Source organism: Pelophylax lessonae (assembly GCF_965119305.1).
Source record: "Pelophylax lessonae genome assembly, chromosome: 10".
NCBI classification, from domain to species: domain Eukaryota; kingdom Metazoa; phylum Chordata; class Amphibia; order Anura; family Ranidae; genus Pelophylax; species Pelophylax lessonae.
In genome coordinates, this window is record NC_138777.1 from 55391488 (window position 1) to 55413366 (window position 21879).

General features: G+C 44.1%; 1 protein-coding gene across 1 annotated transcript in view; it reads right to left on the reverse strand.

Moving 5' to 3' along the window:
• The window catches only part of EIF3M (eukaryotic translation initiation factor 3 subunit M), a 35190-nt gene that overhangs the window by 7025 nt on the left and 6286 nt on the right, over nucleotides 1–21879 (reverse strand). Inside the window, exons 4-8 of the mRNA XM_082269875.1 lie at nucleotides 17363–17486; nucleotides 17182–17276; nucleotides 15001–15084; nucleotides 9274–9373; nucleotides 6533–6614 (exon numbers count right to left, since the gene is read on the reverse strand). Coding sequence (XP_082126001.1) covers nucleotides 6533–6614; nucleotides 9274–9373; nucleotides 15001–15084; nucleotides 17182–17276; nucleotides 17363–17486 — 485 coding nt within the window. The remainder of the gene's footprint in view (nucleotides 1–6532; nucleotides 6615–9273; nucleotides 9374–15000; nucleotides 15085–17181; nucleotides 17277–17362; nucleotides 17487–21879) is intronic.

The following is a 21879-nucleotide window of genomic DNA, read 5'->3' on the forward strand; positions in this document are numbered from 1 at the left end:
AATCACCAAAAGTAGCACAGGAACTACTTTTTCTAATCAATGCTGCACAGATTTGAACAGTGCCATTGCCAACAATAGGGTGCAACCTGCCATGCAATTTGACCTGTCAAATCGCATGACAAGTCATTTCGGTGAGAACGAGGGCTAAAGGGCTCATTTACATCTGTGTCGCTCTTTGAAAATTGATCAACACTGGATCATTCTTCTGAGAGCGTTGCAGACACAGCGGACATGCATTCAGGAGGCGATAACTGCTGCAGTCTGAATGCCTTCCTTTTTTTTATGCAACAGCCAAGCAGGCTTTTTGAATGGTGACACCACTCCGCAATCGTGAGCCTAGCATTTGTCCCACAATTGCGGTCCAACCTTAAATGCATCACAGTCTTTCAGGGTCCTACATGCCGAAAATATGGCAGGTGATCATTTTGCCTTGTGGCCACCTCTGCATATGTACAAACCTGTCCACCTGCCTTTGCAGCTTAAAGGGGGCACTATAAATGGCTTAACCACCATTTTATTTATTTTTTTACAGCCCTCCACAGTCACTAGTGTAATCTCAACCTAATACAATTTTTCCTAAAGAGATGCTGTCCCCAGCTTTAAAAAAATCTAAAGCAAAAAAGCGCAGGAAAAACAAAATCAACTATTTCAAATACTTACTTGTGGTGTTTATTTTTATTTTTTTATTCACTTGCAATGCGCCATTGAACTTGCTAGAAACCGTGACTACCCCCCCCCCCCCCCCCAGCTCACAGGAGTTGTAATAAAGAGGCCTGTGAGAGGAAAGATCTCCCCTGCAGATACCTAAAGAGACATAAAAGATTATCAACTCCGCCAGATTCCACCCCCAAAATTCCAATCCAGACGGATATAAAAAAAAAAAAAAAATACAGACATAGTAACGTATTAGTAATATAAATATATTTTAAATACAAGTATTATAAACACCTGAATTTGACTTGGTACTATCCAGCCTCTTAGAAGCCCTGTACATAATCCGAGAAAAAGCAAATTCAGGTGTCCTGCACAAACATGGTATAAAGGAATATGCTGACAGGAGAGGAGTGCAGAGAGATGACCTCATCATTCTGTTGCTGTTCCTTCACTGTCTAGCGGCAGTGAGCTGACCTAGCTGCGTTGACTAAATGAAGACGAGAAAGCTGTGTAAATTTCAGGTCTGGATTGACAGATTTAAAAATCCTTTGGATGGTAAAATGAGTCTCTTATTTCTCTGTTTGCCTGGAATATGGCTTTAAAGCGATGGCAACCGTCTAGTCACATTTGCGATGCACTCTACACTTCCTAAAGTTAGGCACAAAACAACGAATACTAGAAAGCCTTTTCTCCCTTGATAACTCTCGTCCATATCAGTTGTCAGAACCTCAGTCCATCATTTCTGAAATGCATCATTTAACATGGCTGGCATTGTGTCTGACCCCCGGCCAAATAAAGAAAAAAAATGGCAGGGAGAAAAAAAATTTGATATGGGAAATGTAATTGTAATGCATGCAATAGCTTATGGACTTGTGCTCCTTTGAAACAGTCAATTACACATGAATGGGGGAGTGTCGCAGTGTTAATGACTACTCCCTATTCCCTGGGTGTGTAAATAAAAGAGCTGCTGACATTAACATTCCATCACACAGATGCTGCATGCTATGAAACAAATTAACAGCCGCCACATTGGACTGCCAGCTTTATAGGTTCACGGTCTGCAGTGTTTTTCTGTTTTGCTTTCCTATCTGCTGACATTTTATTTAATCCCCCACGCCATATGAAGTGGACGAGTGTGGAGGAACCGCTACCATCCCACTAATAAGAGGGCCGCCAAAATCCTAAGCAAGGGTTTTTATAAAACCACCTTGTCATCATGCCTTGAGCCTGCGGTTTTCTGGGAGGAATTGTTGGAAGAGGTTGTATTTTATATCAGGGGGTTTTCAGCACAAAGAACAAATTAAAGGCACCAGGACAGGTGTGTAGTGAGGGCAGCGCCTTATCAGCAGTCCTCTAAAACAAAGTGGCGAATGTTATTTACACCCATCTACACAGATTCAAAGTTTAAAGCGGTTCTAAAGGCAGAAGGTGTTTTTACTTTACTGCATTCTATGCATGTAGCTAAAAAACCTGAGTGCAGCTTCCCCCTTATACTTACCTGAGCCTTATCGTGATCCAGTGATCTGCATGAGAGCAGTGGCTCTCCTGGGTGTCTTACTCATTGGTTCCTGCTGCTGTCAATCACAGCCAGTGACCCATTGGGGGTGGGGGGCAAGCCACGCTCTGTGTGTGAATGGACAATTGTCATTCACAGGAGCACAGCTTGGGAGCGAGCCTGCTTGTGTGCCCCCATAGCAAGATTGGGGGGGGGGGAGCCAGGACCACTGGTGGGGGACCAAAAAAAGAAGAGGACCAGGGCTGCTCTGTGCAAAACCATTGCACAGAGCAGGCAAGTATGACATGTTATTAACTTTAACGTTTATGTGCCTTTGAATCTGACTCCAATCGCTTCACTCCACCAGGTAACAAAATGTATCTATGCTTCAGCTTGCCAGGACAAAGTGCATGAACACTGCTAAAAAGAATGTTATTTGAGGGGGTGGTCAGAGCCACCAGCCATAAAATGTGTCACAGCAGAATTTGTGCAAAAAAAGTACAGTAAAACCTTGGATGGCGAGCAGAATTCGTTCTGGAAACATGCTTGTAATCCAAAGCACTCTTATATCAAAGCGAATTTCCCCATAAGAAATAATGAAAACTCAGATGATTCGTTCCACAAGTCCTTCAGTTTATAGTCTATATACAAAGATTATAGCAATGTGATAGATTGTGTCATCATAAAATGTCCATTCACAATATGCAGCCTTCCCAAGGGGATTAGAAGCAAAATCTAGCAGAGCTACAGAATATAAGAGAGATGAGAGGAGCCTCTAACTGTAGCAATATGGTTACATTTAATGAAGGTTCAACATTTAGCAACTCACATGGTTGATGATTAAAATAGGCACATCTAAGTATGCAGGCATCCGGGGTAAAGCTGTCCACATAGACCATCTTCTGAACCACCGGCTCTCACCACTGTCAGTCCGCAAACATGACCGGGAAGAATAGCCTGCAGTAGAGTGATCTGAAAGTGAGGCTTTGAATCACTCGTGGAGTGCAGCGGGGAAGGGATGATGAAGATGGCTGTGCAGAGGATGGTCTATGAGGACAGCTTTACCCCGGATGCCTGCATACTTAGATGTGCCTCTTTTAATCATCAACCATGTGAGTTGCTAAATATTGAACCTTCATTAAATGTAACCATATTGCTAAACTTTAGAGGCTCCTTTTTTTTTTTTTTATACATGACGCTACTTGTATATCAAGACATCGCTTGTATATCAAGTCAAAATTTATTTAAAAAATGTGCTTGTCTTGCAAAGCGCTCTCAAACCAAGTTACTCTCAAACCAAGGTTTTACTGTAGTTTATTGTACTGGATAATCACACTATAGCGCATGTTGAATGCATGTTTAACCACAAAAAACAGCCAACATTGCATTTAAACAAAACCCAACCATTGGCAAAGGTCCCTGAAACTCCATGTCATAAGTCAAATCCCATCAAAACAAAGTAAGAATCACACTGCATAATAGGTAGTAAAGAAGATGGACTCCTGTTCCTAATGTCTAACATCTAACCTCCACTGATACCTTAAAGAGGAGTTCTGCCTGGAGTAAAAAAAAAAAAAAAAAAAAAGAAGAAAAGAAAATTTAAAGTCAGCAGCTACAAGAATACTGTAGCTGCTGACTTAATAGACACTTACCTGTCCAAGGAGCCCGCAATGTCAGCACCCTAGCCGATTTTTGTATTGGCTGCCGGGTGCTACCACCGCCGTCCTTTCTAAGGGAAACTGGAAATAAAGCCTTCGGTTTCCTACTGCGCATGCTCATAGGCTCGGCGGCGGGGGAAGGAGGGGGAAGATAGAATTTCCGGTCTCCCGGAAGTGGGGAAGGGCACCTGTCAAAAACAGGTACCCGTTCCCCAACCCCTCCCCCACCCCTCTGAAAAGGTGCCAAATGTGGCCCCGGAGGGGGGAGGAAGCAAATGAACAGAAGTTCCACTTTTGGGTGGAACTCCGCTTTAATACAACTGTTAGCTATTTATAAACTTATTAACTGTAAGGTGGATGTCTTACTGTAATTAGGCAAGAAAGCCTTGACTGTATGGGCTTCCAATTCTGGGTTCACCATCCTAAAGATTTGGGTATTTTAGAAATTCGTCAAATGGCAAAAGCAGCTTACTTTCAGGTGCATTCTGCCTCCATTTGTTTTAGGACTTCTAAAATCACGGTTCACTGACAAATGCATTTTACCTGCAGGTGACTTCCTGACCTGTATCTTATTTTTATTTTTTTTAGCTTCGCATAAGCTACAACAACCTTCTTCAGCACTACCATTAACTTTTATAGATCAGGTGGTCTCTAAAAACTTTCTAAACAAAGGGCCAGTTTACTGTCCCTCAGACTTCAGGGGGGGGCAGACTAGGGCCAGTGGGATTAGAAAATGCCCCACCGCCGGCCGCCACGAGGAGCAATTACGCCCCACCGTCGGCCGCCACGGGGAGCGCGCGAGAGAGGCTGTTCTGGTGCTCCGTCATATGACGGCATTGCAGGATAATAGCTACACCGCTCCGCCGTCATTTGACGGTGGGCGGGTAGTAAGTGGTTAATCACAGTATAGCACCAAGTCAAACTCATGGGATATTAATCTGGTCAGGTAAGTAGCAGAGGGGGGTTGTGAATCAGTTTCAGCTGCTTTGGTATTAATGAAATTAACAGATGCACTAGATGACAACAATGAGACTACTTCCAAAACAGGAATGGTTTTACAGGTGGAAGCCACTGTCATTTTTTTCCCCTACTCGTCTTATCTAAATGTTTTTCACTAGGTTTTGCATTTGGCTAGGGTCACTACTGGTACATGAGGCGATACCTGGACCCTACAGGAGGTTGCACAGTCCAACTCTTCCAGGATGGCACATCAATATGTGCCATTGCCAAAAGGTTTACTGTGTCTCTCAGCACAGTCTCAAGAGCATGGAGGAGATTCCAGAAGACAGGCAGTTACTGTAAGAGAGCTGGACAGGGCTGTAGAAGGTCCTTAACCCATCAGCAGGACCAGTATCTGTTCCTTTGTGCAAGGAGGAACAGGATGAGCACTGCCAGAGCCCTACAAAATAACCTACAGCAGGCCACTGGTGTGAATGTCTCTGACCAAACAATCAGAAACAGACTTCATGAGGGTGGCCTGAGGTCCTCTAGTGGGCCCCGTGTTCACTGCCCAGCACTGTGGAGCTCAACTGGCATGTTTGCCACTGGCACCCTGTGCTTTTCACAGATGAGAGAAGGTTCACCCTGATCACATGTGACAAATGTGAAAAGGTCTGGAGAAGCAGTGGAGAACGTTATGCTGCCTGTAACATCATTCAGCATGACCGGTTTGGTGGTGGGTCAGTGATGGTCTGGGGAGGCATATCCATGGAGGGATGCACAGACCGCTACAGGCTAGACAATGGCACCCTGACTGCCATTAGGTATCTGGATAAATTCCTTGGACCCACTGTCAGACCCCACACTGGTACAGTAGGTCCTGGATTCCGCCTGGTGCACAACAATGCCCGGCCTCATGTAGCGAGAGTTCCTGGAGGATAAAGGAATTGATACCATTGAATGGCCCCCACGCTCATCTGACCTAAATGCAATAGAACACCTTTGGGACATTATGTTTTGGTCTATCCGACGCCGCCAGGTTGCAGCTCAGTCTGTTCAGGAGCTCAGTGATGCCCTGGTCCAGATCTAGGAGAAAATACCCCAAGACACCATCCATTGTCTCATTAGGAGTATGCCCCGACATTGTCAGGCATGCATACAAGCACGTGGGGGCCATACGAACTACCGAATACCATTTTTGAGCCTCAGCACAGAGGAACAAACAATGATTTCTTCAGAATAACAAAAGTCTTCAGGAGAACCGCTGCTGTCCATATTAAAAGGGATTTGTGGTCCGCTGCTGCCAACAGGATTGCTGACCTTGTTCATCAGGCGCAATATTCATTCCCTATAGGTAGATGGGCATTACCAAGGGGGTCCACAGTGGTGCGGTGACGGTGCATGTATACATGATTTTCATCATTAAGGACTGATTCACCTTGTTGGTTGCAAGATTGATTCATCTGGTTGTCTGTATTACATGATTCACACCTCTGAAGATCTCCCGTATATGGATCACATTATTGGGACTTAAGAGACTGGGTCTTGTAGCGCTGCTAGTGTTTATTTATTCTGACAGATAAAACCTGTCTTTGGGATAATATATACACCTTCTTTCGATTTTTAAAAAGTAAAAGTATTTTTCACTGTTATCCTAGGCAACAAAGCACGTTTAATTTTATTTTTTTTATCATATTCCCGGATTTCACCTTTAAGTTTATCCAGAGAGATCAAATCTGAAATGCAATTTGCCCATTGCCAGCGTTATAAAGATATCATTACTTACCCAATGAATCTATGAAATCCTTGTTATTCTGGTAAAATCTGACGTATGAAGACAGCTTGGCACTCACAAATATTGTCAGAAGCTAAAAAGACAAAAATATGGGAAAGCAAACAGTTATTTCCCAATAATGATAAATATACTTCCTAAGTATAGTATTGTGTTCAATCACCACTATGCTGAGCTGACTAAAGACCAGCAGTGAGATGAGCGGCAGTAAAGAACAACCTCTGTGCAGCACTTTAAGAGCCAGTGCTGATTGGAGTATATGCTCTTCAAAACAGCTTCTCTCCCCATACAAGTCTAAAAGCAGCTGAAGCAGGTCAACTGCACCCACAAATTCTCAGTGATCTCAGGAGCATCTAAAACTGATGTCAAGCGTGCTGCATTTGACTAGAGAAGCCCGTAAAGTAGACGACAATCCATTTTTTCCAATAGTGTTAGAGTTGCCAGAGGAATATTTCTGCAGGTATTTGTATAAAAAGCCAAAAGCAAGGAGAATCCGTTCTACTCCAAAATTACTACTGTTGGCCTAATTTACGCTGAGAATGAGCTCTATTCCAAGGCCCAGCAGAGGGTCTCACTCATGCTGTTCTAGAAAATAACCCTAATGTGCACTACATGCTCTCCAAAACATACCCATAGCTCATGGCCACAGCGGAGGACAGATGTGATCACAGGAGCCACACAATTCCTGCCTTTGCGTCCACAAAATTACAACCGGTGACCCAATTTGAGTAACTTAATCTTTTTGTTTTTATTACTCCTGATTATCATTCTAAAAGTATCCAAATTTCACAGAAAGCCATTTCGCTATGTAATGATAGTAAAGCTTAATTTTTTTTCATTAAAATAACAAACATGTTATACACTTACCTGCTCTGTGCAGTTGTTTTGCACAGAGCAGCCCAGATCCTCCTCTCCTCGGGTCCCATGCTGGTTGGGTTGAGTAAATACCAAACATGTCAAACTTTAAAACTGCACGGGAATATGAAACTGAAGAAACGATAGTACCCAAAATTCTCCAAAGGAGAGGCTATAAAAGCCTTCACAGGTTATCACTTTATAGCTGGCCCTGGAATTATTGCTCTCACTGAAAGTTGCAGCCATACCTCATAGGTGTCTTCTGAGTTTACATTTATGTGCAAGCTCTACGGTGCTCATTAACATTGGGGTATACAAGAACGGGATTGGGGTGCTTTTACTTTTTTTTTTTTGTTATAATATAATTTATATTTTTAAACATAATTCTACTTTATCGCCATCATAAGCAGGCTAACTAGGTGACAGGCCCGCTTTATTAAGACATCAGGGGTCTGATTCTTCAACAATGTTCAGAGCCCTGTAAAAGTGATCACTTACCTGAAAAGTCCTTTGGGGATTTTAAAAATAAATATCAAGCTCAGGGCTGCTGCTGCTGAGCTTGTTTTAGCTCCTTGAATACCAAAATGTTTATAAACATATCCTGGTAGACAACGGGTTAATGAGAATCACAGAGGAGTGCAGAAAAGACATATCAGATCTAGCCTAATCCCATGAATTTATATTAAGCAGCCAGAATGTTCTATGTGCATAATAACTTAGATTTTTAAAGATGTGCGCATGTTAACCACTTCACCTCCAGATTTACCCCCTTCATGACCAGGCCATTTTTTTGCGATATGGCACTGCGTTACTTTAACTGAAAATTACTCGACGCTGTACCCAAATAAAATCTATGTCCTTTTTTACCACAAATAGAGCTTTCTTTTGGTGGTATTTGATCACCTCTGCCATTTTCATTTTTTGTACTATAAACAACAATTTTGAAAGAAAAAAAAAAAAAACTCCTCATTTGTTACTAACTGCTCTTAAACAAATTCGATGAAATCATTTTGAACTTTTTTTTTTTTTTTTTTTTTTTTATCAATTTAGGCCAATATGTATTTTGCTACATATTTTTGGTAAAAAAAAAAAATCCCAATAGGCGTATATTGATTGGTTTGCGCAAAAGTTAATAGCATCTACAAACTATAGGATATATTTATGGAATGTTTATTTTATTTTTTTTATTTTAACTAGTAATGGCGGTGATCAGCGACTTGAAGGACTGCAATATTGTGGCGGACAAATCAGACGCTGACATTTTTTGGGGACCAGTGACATTACAGTGATTAGTGCTAAAATTATGCAGTCACTGTACAAAATCAGTCAGTCTTAAAGCAGAGGTTAACCCTAACAGGAAAAAATTTAGTTCGCAAGAACACTGGCAGGGAAGGTTTTATCAAGGGCGATCAAAGGGTTAAATGTGTGCCTAGCTGGTGTTTCTGTGTAGTGGGGGGGAGGTGCTTTTACTAGTGGAAGGCATGGATCAGTGTTTCAGCTTTACAGGAACACAGGATCCATGCCTTCCATACTGACAGAATAGCAATCTGGCTTGTTTAGATCGGCAGATCGCCGTTCTGTGTACCGAACGATCAGTGAGGGCTGACGGACATCTGGTCTGTGGGACCCGCTGATCAGCTAACGCTGTGTAAAATCACAGAGGGAATGAGCCTGCGGTGGCACTCCCTCGATGCCCGGAAGTGCAGGATCTCTCACACACGTGATCCTGCGCAGCGCAACCACCCTGTAGCAGTAAATGTGCTATGGGGCGGTCGCCAAGTGGTTAAGCACTGTTTTTCTCACAAGTGATACAGCATTTTAGGTAGATGCACACCAACCAGTATTTTGATCACATTACTGCCATTGCATAAAATACTTACATCATGAATAAGCTCTCCTTCCAAAAACTTAACCGGCTTTAAGGCAAGGAGGTGATCAAGCAAGAATGCCTTGGGGTCCTTCAGAGCTCTAACAATGCATCTACAACAGAAGAAGTCCAATTAGCACAACATATATTGTTAAACACGATGAGCCATTATATACAAGAGCAAAAATCAGTCAGTCAGTCTTAAAGCAGAGGTAAACCCTAACTGGATAAAATTTCGTTTGCAAAAGCACTGTGGATCAAACAATTGCTGGTTTCCCCTTTCATTTATCCTTCGTATGCACCTTGAGGCTTCTGATCTTTTACAGCAACGACTTGCCTACATGCGTTTGCTCCAAGCAGCAGCTACATGTCTTGATCGGGGCAGAAATTACAATAGTTATAACTGTGTCCCATTCCCCAGGAGCCAGGGACAAAGCCTTGTCATCCCGTAACAGAAAAAGCATAAGAGAAAACATCATGGTAGGATAACCAGTTATTTTAATGAATGTTGCAGATATAGTGGGTATAGAAAAGAATCACCCCCTATAAAATAATCACAGTTTGCTGCTTTGCAGCCTGAAATGAGGTCAAACACAGTTTTTGTTTTATCCAGCTGTATTTACTTAAGTGCAACTTATAACATCCAAGCAAAAGACAGAACACCAACATGTAAAAAAATAAATAAAATTCAAAAACCGAATCACCGGGTAGAAAAAAGGATTACCTCCTCCTGAATACGACTTGTAAACTCAATCAGGTGTAGCTCATCCATCTTTTCAATAGCACACAAAGCAATTTGACTTTCAACTGATCAGCTGTGGTCATTTTGATTAGCTCAGCATGAAAAGAGCTTTCCTGGAGCATTCCAGTGCCTGATAGTGCAACTGAAGCAAAGAATTAACTATGGGTGGCAAGGCACTGTCAAAAGATCTCCAGGATAAAGTTGTGGAAAGGCACAGGTCAGGAGATGGATACAAAAAAAATCCAAAGGTTTTATCAATGCCCAGAAGTATAGTGAAGTCTGGAAGAAAGTAGGGAAGAAGGTTTACCTTCCAACAGGAAAATGACCGAAGCACAAAGCAAAAAAATGACCACACAGTGGATGAAGAAGAAAAAAAAGGTAAATGTCCTTGCATACCCTAGTAAGAACCCAGACCTAAACCCCATTGTAAATCTGTGGAATGACTTGAAGTCTGCAATTCACAAAACGGTCATCAAATTTAACTGAATTGAGAAGTTCTGAAAAGAAGAGTGGGCAAATATTGCAAAGTCTAGATGTGCAAAGTTAGTAGAGACATATTCTAACAGACTAAATGCTGTAATTAAAGCGGTAGTATCCCGCTTTTTTCACTTTTACCTACAGGTAAGCCTATAATAAGGCTTACCTGTAGGTACAAATAATATCTCCTAAACCGGCACGGTTTAGGAGATATTTACAGTGCATGCAGCCACTCCAGCGAGCGGCGCATGCGCTCTGAAGGTCCGGGGGGACCTTCAATTACCTTGCCGGGAGCTTGCCGGAAAAATCACTCCCGCGCGCATGCGGAAGAGGCGACGAGGGATCATGGCAGCGCCCGCATCGATGTCCGGGGGTCCGTGTCGGGGCTTCGTTTTAAGGTAAGTTACACATAATGGGCTAGTATGCGATGCATACTAGCTCATTATGCCTTTGTCTTGCAGGTTTTTTTTTTTTTATAGGGTTTACAACCGCTTTAAAGCAAAAGGTGGTTAAAAAAAATACTGACATAAGGGGGGTGGATCCTTTTTCCAACTCAGAAAATTGTTTTTTGATTATTCTTTTTTTCCCCCAGACATGGAGTTATTTTTCCCTTGAATGTTATAAATTGCACTAGTAAATCCAGCTGGATAAAATACGAAATCTGTCTTAATTTCAGGCTGAAAAGCAACAAAATGTAAAATTTCAGGCCGAAAAGCAACAAAATGTAAATTTCTCTATCGTTCATTGACGGATGCAGTTCTCTCTGATTCATATCAGTAGGGTTATACTGCCCCCTACAGGAGTAGGACACTAGGCAGAAAAAAAGTTCTGGCTACACCTATGGGCAGTCCCGGAGGGTACACCCTCTCTCTTCCTACATAGGATGTCAGTGTTTTTCTGCCTAGTCAGGAGTAAGGACCTAAGTTTTTTTAGCTAGCTTTTTTTTCCAGATTGTTCCTGTGATCCTGTGAGATCTACAAGCAACTATGCCGGATCTGGGCGACGGGCTGGATATTGAGATCCAGTGGTCACCCCAGCCGGCCAAGGAGCGCGTGCAGGCCGCTACATAGTCCCACTGGACGGGGACTGGCCCGCGAGTTAAGCGTCTCGCCAGGACGCACACGACAGGGTCTAGGCTGATGTTGCAGCGTTCCTATTTGGCCAACAGTCCACCTACTCCAGTGGCGTGGGGTCCTGTCAAGAGATGGCTCCCGCCTGTGTTCCCAGTATGGTGAGTAAATGTTCCCCTCCCTGGTGGATTTTTGGGTGGACGCGAGCCCTTTCCCTGGGACAGTCAGACCCTCACACTCCTGGGTTTCCCTCTGTCCTAATGTGACAGGAGGTCATGTGGTTCAGTTGCATGATCGAGTTTCGATCCGTTTATTTCCGGTAAGGTTTTTCCCTTCCAAAGTAAGGCTCTTTCCGGATCGCTTACAGTCGCTATGTGTCCAGGCTCTGGTTCAACAAGCTGGGCCTACTGGTCCTTTGATGGTTCTGTGCAGATCATTAATGCAAGTTGGTATTGGTTCGCACGGTGGTGGCTTCTCTACCTCAGGGGGCTTCCTGGTCTCCCATAGACATCAAGCTGCCTTCCTTCACGTCCCGTTATGTTCTGGACAGCTACAGATCTCCGTTTTTTTTTGCCATGGGGAAGGATCTCTTGGTTTGTGGTGTTACCCTTTGGTCTCGCTTATGCTGCTAGGGTCTTCACAACGGTGTTGGCTCCAGTCCTGGCGCTGTTGCGGCAGCGGGGCATATCGGCCCGGGTTTCCTGGCGGCTCTGCTTCTCCGTTTGGAGTCCCCTACGGTGCTGACGGCGAAGTTGGTTGTCACCTTGATAACTCTGGTGGAGTTCAGGTGGGTTCTGTACCTTCAGAAATCATCCCTGGTCCCTTCCATGAGACTGGACTTTCTGAGTCTGACTTTGGACACGCCCTCGGTCGGGTGTTTCTCCCTCCGGGATCAAAAGTCTTGGCACTTTAGACTCTGGTCGACTTTTGCTGTTCCGCACATGGTCTTCCCTTTGGACCTACATGCGAGTTCTGGGACTGATGGCGTTGTTTTTCAAGACGGTCCCTTTCGCTCAATCCCTCTTGGGGATTCCCCAGGAGGCAATCCTTCTCGAAGCGAATGGAATCCAAAACTCTCTGGACTTGCGGATCCAGCTGGGCCGGGTGCCCGGGGAGTCTTGCTCTGGAATCCTTCATCCCCGTCTACTGGACAATTGTCACCACGGATGCAAGCTTGTCCGGGTGGGAAGGAGTCCTCAGGAGGTTTTCTGCTTTGGGAGTAGGGTCCCTGGAGGATCCAGGTTACCGCTTATTGTCCTGGGGCTCAGAGCAATCCAGCTTTGCCTAGTTCACTGGATCAGGCATCTGCAGCTGTCCTGTACACTTTCAATTGACTACCCCGCGACCGTGGCTTGTGTCATTCACCATGGGGGCACCAAAAGTGTCCTTGCTGCCTTGGAAGTGATGTTTCTTCATTGGGCAGGGCGCCTTGTTCCGGCTCTTTCCGCTGTTCCCTTTCCGGGGGGGGGGGGGGGGGGGGGGAACGACAACAATTGGTAGGCGGTTTGCCTCAGTCGACAGGCCCTCGATGCAGGGCAATGGTCCCTTCATCCAGAGTCGTTTCAGCAGTTGTGCCTTCGTTTGGGGGCACTCCGGACGTGGGCCTGTTGGCATCGCATCTACAGGATAGTGCAGAGGTCATGGCCCGCTCCCGGGACCCTCTTGCGGGTGCAATGGTGGCCTCATGGGTTCTGTCATGGACATTCGCTAGATTCAACGCGTTCGATGCTGAGATGTTTGGCATGGTCATCTGTGCAAGGCTGACGCCGGCATGGTCGTGCAAGAGTGCTCGCGGATGGGCCGAGGTCAGTGTCAGCTGCTGTCTGCCTTTCCTCCTCTCCAGTTGCTGCCAAGAATCCTTCACAGGATCGAGGCGGCAGGGATTTCGGTCATTCTCGTGGCTCCGGACTGGCCTTGCCGAGGTGGTACGCCGACCTGGTCAGGCTTGCCGCTGACGCTCCTTGGAGGCTTCCTCTCAGGGAGGGTTTCTTCTCTCAGGGGCCGATCTCCCGTCCGGCTTTATGGTCGACGGCTTGTCTGTTGTAAGCCAGGTGTCAAAGGAGGGGGTTGTCTGCTTCGGCGATTCCCACCCTGTGTAAAGCGTGGGCAGCGTCTATGATTATTTTTTTTTTTTTCATCATATGAGAAGTCGCGTATTGCGTGGTGCGAGTCTTCTTGGGCTCCCCCCTCGCTCTTGCTCAGTGGCCGGATCTTGGCTTCCTTCAATGGGGGGGGTTGATCAAAAGTTGGCCTTGAGTACCGTCAAAGGGTCAGGTTTCGGTTTTGGTCATTTTTATTCCACATTCCATTGGCCGCCTGTTCCCTGGTGCGTAACTTTTTCCAGGGGGTGCAACACTTGGTTCTTCCGGTGCGACCTCCGTCGTCAACTGTTGACCTTGGTTGGTGCAGTCGGTTCTTCCAGACCCTCCTTTGCGTGTATGGAGGGTATCCCCTGCTTACCTTATTGCGGAAGGTGGCCTTGATTGCTGTCACTCTGCACGCGGGGGGGTGTCGGCACTGGCGACATTGTCCTGTCATTCTCCCTATCTGTTGGTTCATGGGGCCAGGTGGTACTTCGTCCGGATCAGTCCTTCCCTCTGAAGGTGGTTTCTAGCGTTCGCGTACACGGGGCCATTGTGTTGCCATCTTGTGTCCTGAGCCCCCTCATCCTATGGAATGTGCGCTGCATACTCTGGATGGAGTTCGGGCACTTGGCGACTACTGAGTCTTCCCGTAGTCCGGTTCACTCTCTGTGCTCACAGATGGCCCAAGGACAGGGCTGCCTGTGTCTGCTGCAACTATTTCCAGGTGAATCGGACAGTCTATGGTGCTGGCTTCTTCATGTATGGGTCAGGTCCTACCTTTCCCTGTTTCGGCGCTTTCTACTTGGGCGCCTAGTGCTTCCTGGGTTTTTTGCCATACAGGCATCTGTGCTTCAGGTTGCAAGGCTACCTGGTCGTTTGCTACGTTTTATGAGGTGGATGTGCTGGCATCTGCAGATGCCTCTTTTCAGCCGCAAGGTTTTTTGCTGGCTGTTAGGAGGGCTTTTGGCCTTTCTTGAGGGTGTTTACTGTTTGTTTTCAGGTGGGCCTCATCTTTTGTTCTGATGAGTCCTGTTGCCTGGTTTAATGTGTCCACTTTTGCATTTTGACAAAAAAAAGGTACACGGACAGTGTTCTAGCTTTATATAGTTGCGCTATAATAGAGTCACAGTAAGAAAAGACACCCCAGCACTGAGCTCACTGGTATGGTGCTAGATGGTTTTCACATAAGAATTCCTGCCTGGGATGATACTCTCTCTCCCCCCCCCCCCCCAACCAGCTGCTGGCAGTGTCTTTCACATATCATACCTTTACGTCTAACCTCTGTATAGACTGGCCACCATGTAAAGTAATCCAGTGTGTCTTTTCCTGGTACAAAACAAGTGTAATAAGTGTAATAGATAACTTACTTGTGTGCATCCACACGGGCTTGAGATGCGTTGTCATCTGTGTAGCTTCCCAACAGCTCCACCATCACCTTAGCGGCATCGTCACTGCTGAGAAATTTTATTTTCTTTTTAATTCATTGTTATGTGGAAATTTTGCAGTCAAACATTTAAATGCGAGCAAGATTTGTACAAGCCGATAGACATAGATCAGTCATAACATTATAACCACTGACTGGTAAAGTGAACAACATTGATTATCTTGTGACAATGGCATGCTAAAGTGGGCGGGATATGTCAGGAAGAATGTTGACCCTCAAGTTAATGTGTTGAAAGTAGAAAAAAAAAAAAAGGGCATGCATAAAGGATCTAAGCGAGTCTGACAAGAGCCAAAAATTGTAATACCTAGACGACTGGGTCAGAGCAACTCCAACAGCAGCTCTTGTGGGATTTTCCTAATTTGCAGTAGTCAGGACCTACCACAAGTGGTCCAAGGTAGAAAAACCAGCAACAGGGTCATGGGCAGCCAAGGATTAATAATGCACAAGGGGAACTAAGGCTGGCCTTGTAGTCCAATCAAACAGAAAAGCTACTCGGCTCAAATTACTGAAAAGGTTTATGCTCATTCCGATAGCAAGGTGTCAGAACACACACAATGCATTGCAGTTTGTTGCGTATGGGGCTGACTTGTGTCCATAGCCAAAGCACCTACAATAGGATTGTGAGCATCAGAACTGGAGCGTGGAGCAATGGAAGAAGGAGGCCTGGTCTGAAAAATTCAAAAATGCTTTGAGAAACACAAGTTTGAGGTGAAACAAGTCTGAGGTGTTGACTTGGCCTCCAAATTTTCCAGATCTCCATCGAGCATCTGTGGGATGTGCTGGAAAACCAAGTCTGATCCCACTCTGCAACTTACAGAACTTAAAGGATTTGCTACTGATCACTCGGTGACAGATACCACAGCATACCTTCAGAGGTCTAGTGTAGTTCATGCTTTGATGGCTTATGGTGGGTGGTTATAAAGGTTATGTCTAATTGGTGAATCTTAATTACCTGCAACTACAACCACACAAATTAAACCAATGTTTTCTAGGCAGTTCAGTGGTAGAAGTGTATATGTGCAATTTCACAAAGCATGTATTCCAATAAAATCTACTAATACTAGAACTAGACCCATCATGCTCACACACAGCGTATAATGGAATTCCACTGAGAATGTACAAATAAAGTCTCTTTTTTTTCTTCCCTGCAAAGTAAATGCATAATGTGCTAGTATGCATGTGATACTTACCTGCAAACGAAGCTCGCGTTGTCCCCACTGGCGGCCGCATCCATCTTCACCCGTCTTCCTTCCGGGTCTGCGGACTCCGGCTGTATTACTGGCTGGAGCCGTGTGACGTAACTCCGGTGCATGTGCACGGGTGCCGCCGGTCATGGCACAGGGCACTGAAGAAACTGCACGGGCAGCCGTTTCTACAGAGTGCATGCGCCGAAGATGTCATTGGCCGCATGCATGGTACATATGTCCTAAACGGTACATGTTTAGGAGATATTTACAGTACCTATAGGTAAGCCTTATTAAAGGCTTACCTAAATGTAAAAGTTAAAAAGGTGTGTTTACAACCACTTACATAAGAGAGGGACGTGCAGTTTTTATGTGTACAGGAGGAGAGCACAAAATACAGAAAAAAAGAAAGTCAGAGCTGGAGGGCACAGTGCACCTATACTCCAAAGAGAACCTGTCCGGAAAGAAACACAGCTGAACTGTTCGGTCTAGGACTGTCATCTGTATCCACCATAGTAATGTATTGTGGAACTAAAAGTCTACTTAAAATTATTTCAATATTGAAAGAAGCAGACAGGGCTTAGAAGCAAGATTTTTTTGTCTGTGTCCTAGTTGGGGAGAATTCTGCTCAATTCCCATCAGAGTGACTGAACAGAAAAAGAAGGGACTCTGTCGAGTAGAGAGACAGACAGCAGTAAAAACTCTTCACTAGACTAGTGCATTTATTACTGTCACTGATTACTGATATTTTTCCTACTTCTTGTCACTTTTACTGCACAATATGAACACAGGCAACAATATTAACCTACTGAATGTCCCAAGTATTCCTCACTGTTTTCAAAACTAAATAAGAATAGGCTTTTATAAACAGCCACTCCCTTATCAATATACACCCATGCTATTCACGTCAGGTGGCTCACCTTCGTTTGCAGTCAACAAGAGCATCATAGAGAAGCCTTAGTAAAGTGTGTTTCTTTTCTGTGCTGAGGTTCCAGTCTGTGATCCATTTGCGAACCTGGAAAAAAAAAAGCCCCAAGTTAAACTATCTGTAATGCAGCAAGCTGTTCTAAGTAAATAAGGCGCAGAGGGAAAGACACTGACCTGATCAAGGTCTGTTGGAATGAACATTATGGCTCCACAGCTGGCTGCCACTTTGATGAGGGCACAGTATACGGTGTACCTGACAGGAGTGGTCTTGTCCATGCCATGAAATAGGTTACTCAGTCTGGAAGATAAGCAGACCACATTACATTTTTATCTTACAAGATAGAAGCAACAGTCTATATAAAAAGTACGGGAATCAGGGTTATTGCACATTTATACTTACCTAGGTGGATGCTGCATGGCTCTAACCTGCCGATCGTTGGGTCCTCACAGTTCCCCGAGCGAAGAGCTGCTGACTGTTAGTGGGGGGCGGGAGCGGCCGGCTCAGGCTCTCAGCGGCCTGCTGAGAGGCTGGGCCGGGTGCCAGTCCAGGGATGTGGGCAGATCCTGACTCTATGTTCACAATCTTTTCAGAGCCTGGACCGGCTCTGTTAAATCACCAGACAGTGGACTTCAACCTGCTCTCTGCTGAAAACGGGTCACAGGAGTGCAAACCAAAAAACTGCACTCATGTGATCCATACGAGAAGAACAGCCAGAAGAGCTTTGGATGTACTTCTCCTTTAAACCAATGTAGTAAAGAGACACATTCGTCTAAAGGGTGGCAGAAAATATATACAAATTTGAAAATTTCCCCAAAAGAAAAATTTAGAAAGGGAAAAAATGACATTTTAATCTTATGAAGGCCAGAACCAGAAACACCAGCTTGACCTGCCCCTTCTCACGGGGGTGGTGGATGGGGTGGTTAGGTGGCTAGCTTGGAAATATTCCATAGAGAATTTTTTTTTTTTTTATAATCTTAGTAAGAGAATTTTTACACAAATCTTTGTTACCAGCTGGTAATGCAAGGCAACATGTCTCTGGATTCACACAGTTAACCTACATATGCAAAGGTCGTATGTTACGTGATAACCCTAGACATTCTAAACACAGTCTGGTTAGTGGTCATTCAAACTGGCCACATCCATGGGAGGTACAGCTGTCTGCTCTGTTCCATTTGGCAGACTTGCATGCATGACTTGCTTCAGTGTCAACAATGGCAAGCAGAAAATCAATTAACTGCAACGCTGTTCGTTTATCTTTTCAGCTTTAGTATTGTATTTTGAAAAGAGAATGGTAAAACCACACTATATGCGTAAATTCAAAGTACTGGTATAGCCACAAAAATAAAAAGCAGAAACAGAAATACAACCAAAGCTTTATACTAATCAAAAGCACTGCATACTAGACTGTGTGCACAATTAGAAGGCAAGAGTATTTTGACCAAATTATTTTTATGCATATCGTCCAACTCCAAGCTGTAAAAAATGTAATGCTTATTGGATTTAAGCATATCAGGTGATGTGTATTTTTGTAATGAGGGAGGGTGTGGCCTAAGGAGATCAACATCCTATATCAAGGTGTGCATATTAGGCAGCTTCTTTTCCTCAGGCAACATGGCCCGAAATAGAGATTTAACGGACTCTGAAAAGTCAAAATTTGTAAAAAGTCTTTCAGAAGGATGCAGCACTCTTGAAATTGCTAGTATATTGGGGTGAGATCCCAGAACCAACAAAGGTTTTGTTGCAAATAGTCAACAGGGTCACAAGAAATAGGTTGAGGGAAAAAAAAAATGCACATTAACTGCCAAAGATTTGAGAAGAATCAAACGTGAAGCTACCAGGAACCCATCATCCTCCAGTGCGGTCATATTCCAAAACTGCAACCTACCTGTGGAGTGCCCAGAAGTACAAAGTTTTCAGTGCTCAGAGACGTAGCCAAGGTAAGGAGGGCTGAAACCCGACCACCACTGAACAAGACATGTATGTTGAAACGTCAAGACTTGGCCAAGGAATAGCTTCAAAAGGTTTTACAGACTGATGAGATGAGAGTGACTTGACGGACCAGATGGATGGGCCTTTGGCTAGATCAGTAACGGGTACAGAGCTATTCAGCTCAGATGCCAGCAATGTGGAGGTGGGGTGCTGGTAAAGATGAGCTAGTTGGACCTTTTCGGGTTGAAGATGAACTCAAAATTAACTCCCAAACCTAGTGCCAGTTTTTTGAAGACACTTTCTCCAAGCAGTGGTACAGGAAAAAGTCTGCATCTTTCAAGAAAACCATGATTATTTATGCAGGACAATGCTCCATCACATGCATTGAAGTACTCCCCTGCGTGGCTAGCCAGTAAAGGCCTTAAAGATGAAGGAATAATGACATGGCCCCCTTCCTCACCTGACCTAAACCCTACTGAGAACTTGAGGCCTTCTTAGATGGAAGATTTATCGTGAAAGAAAACAGTACACCTCTCTGAACAGATGCTGGGAGGCTATAGTTGCTGCTGCACAAAAAGTTGATCGTCGACAGATCAAGAAACTGACAGACTCATTAAATGGACAGCTTATGACTGTTATTGGAAAAAGAGGGGGGGCTTTATTGATCATTGATTTATTTCAAATTTCAGGAATACTTATTTGTACATTTTGGGCGGTTTATTATTCTCACTTTAACAGATGAAAACAAGTGAGATGGGAACATTTTCGTTTTTCATTTAGTTGCATAATAATTCTGCACATTGATAGTTGCTCAATAATTGTGCACACATAGACCTTCTCCTAAAGAAGCCAAAACCTCACTTTTACTTTCTTAAATATTGAGGTTTTTTTTAACATTTTGGATTAACCGAGGGCATTGCAGATGTGCAATGAAAAACTTAAAAATACAACTTGATAAATAACTGTGCACATAGTGTATGAAGAAGACACTCTGGTCGGATTTACTAAAGGCAAACAGACTTTGCACTTTGGAAGTGCAGTTGCACTCATTTTCCCCAGAGCTTAGGGACTGCGATGAAGCTCTGATGATTTCTATTTTCCTTGTACCTGACTGGGTATTTTTTACAAAGAAAAACCATATTCACTAAGCCCTGGGGAAAAGGAGTGCAACTGCACTTCCAAAGTGCACAGTCTCTATTTACCTTTAGTAAATTAACCCCACATGTCCGAAGGAAACAGATGTTGCCACTTCTTTACACGGCCATAAAGCATCATAGCAGAAATTCTCATTGTTACAGCCACTCTGGAATTTCAAAGCAAGTCAATTTGTCGTTATGGATTACTACTAGGGCTGCAACTAACAATTATTTTAATAATCAATTAGCTGTCCGATTATTATTTAGATTGATGGAATAAAATAAAAATAATTTAGCTTAAAAAGGTAAACACAATTTGTTCTTGAATATCTCTCTGCAGTGGTAAACACAAATAACCAGCTAAAAGAAAAGATATACCTGTGCTCAAATCCCAATAGCTTGTCCATTTATTTAAACCATCAGGTGCTAAAGGGGGTGTGACCACATATTAACAACACAAATTCTGGATGAACTATATATGTTTTTCATTGCAAAGTTTACTGGAAATGGTGTAGTAGTGTGCAGAGGAGGTCTTCCAGAATTTGTAGCTATATGGTGAGGGAACAAAATATCTAATCTACTCTAATAACTGACAGAAGAGATACATACACTAGTGTTGCACCAATACCGGTATTGGTGCCGACACTAAGCACTTGCACTCGTGCAAAACGTTCTGATACTAAAAACTATACCTTTTTGTGGGATTTCATTGACTTGCATTGAGTTCTGTTAAATGAAGTCGCAAGCCTCAAAGAATTTAGAGGTCCAAATTGCACTGATCTGCGGCTTTGAAATCACGCTGAAGTAACGCAATTTCAAAGCCACAGAAGAACTGTTCATAATTGTAAAGAGAAACGGTAATAATTTTTCATTAGTCTAAAAAAAAAAAAAAACTAACTGTCACGACGATGAAAATGGGTATCGGGGAGTACTTGAGAAAAAGTATCAGTACTCGTACTTCCTCCTCTGGGGTGCCCTGTCGGCACTTCTTGCTCCTCCTGTCTTAAGAAAGCCCCTATAGCAAGCCGCAAAGTATAATATAGAGTTTTCTATAGCAAGGTATGGGACAACATGTCCCATGAGGCATTGCTCCTCACACATTCACAAGCTTACTGGCATGTATGGAGGGTGTACTGAGCTGTATGTGTACTGCACTGTGTATACTGACATGTATGGAGGGTAGGAATGGGCTCGGGCCTGTTCAGAATCCCGCTGACACTGAGCTCAATCCGCAGCTGCACAGATCAGGAAATGTCTTACTGCCTGTAATTAGCCACGTGCAGTGTCGGTTTCCTGGCGGGATCGGAAAGTGGGATCCCAAACACGCCCAAACCCATCTCAAATGGAGGGTGTACTGAGCGGTACGTGCACTGTGTATACCGTCATGTATGGATGGTGTACTGAGCTGTACGTGTGCTGCACTGTGTATACTGACATGTATGGATGGTGTACTGAGCTGTACGTGTGCTGCACTGTGTATACTGACATGTATGGAGGGTGTACTGAGCTCTATGTGTGCTGCACTGTGTATACTGACATGTATGGAGGGTGTACTGAGCTCTATGTGTGCTGCACTATGTATACTGACATGTATGGAGGGGGTACTGAGCTCTATGTGTGCTGCA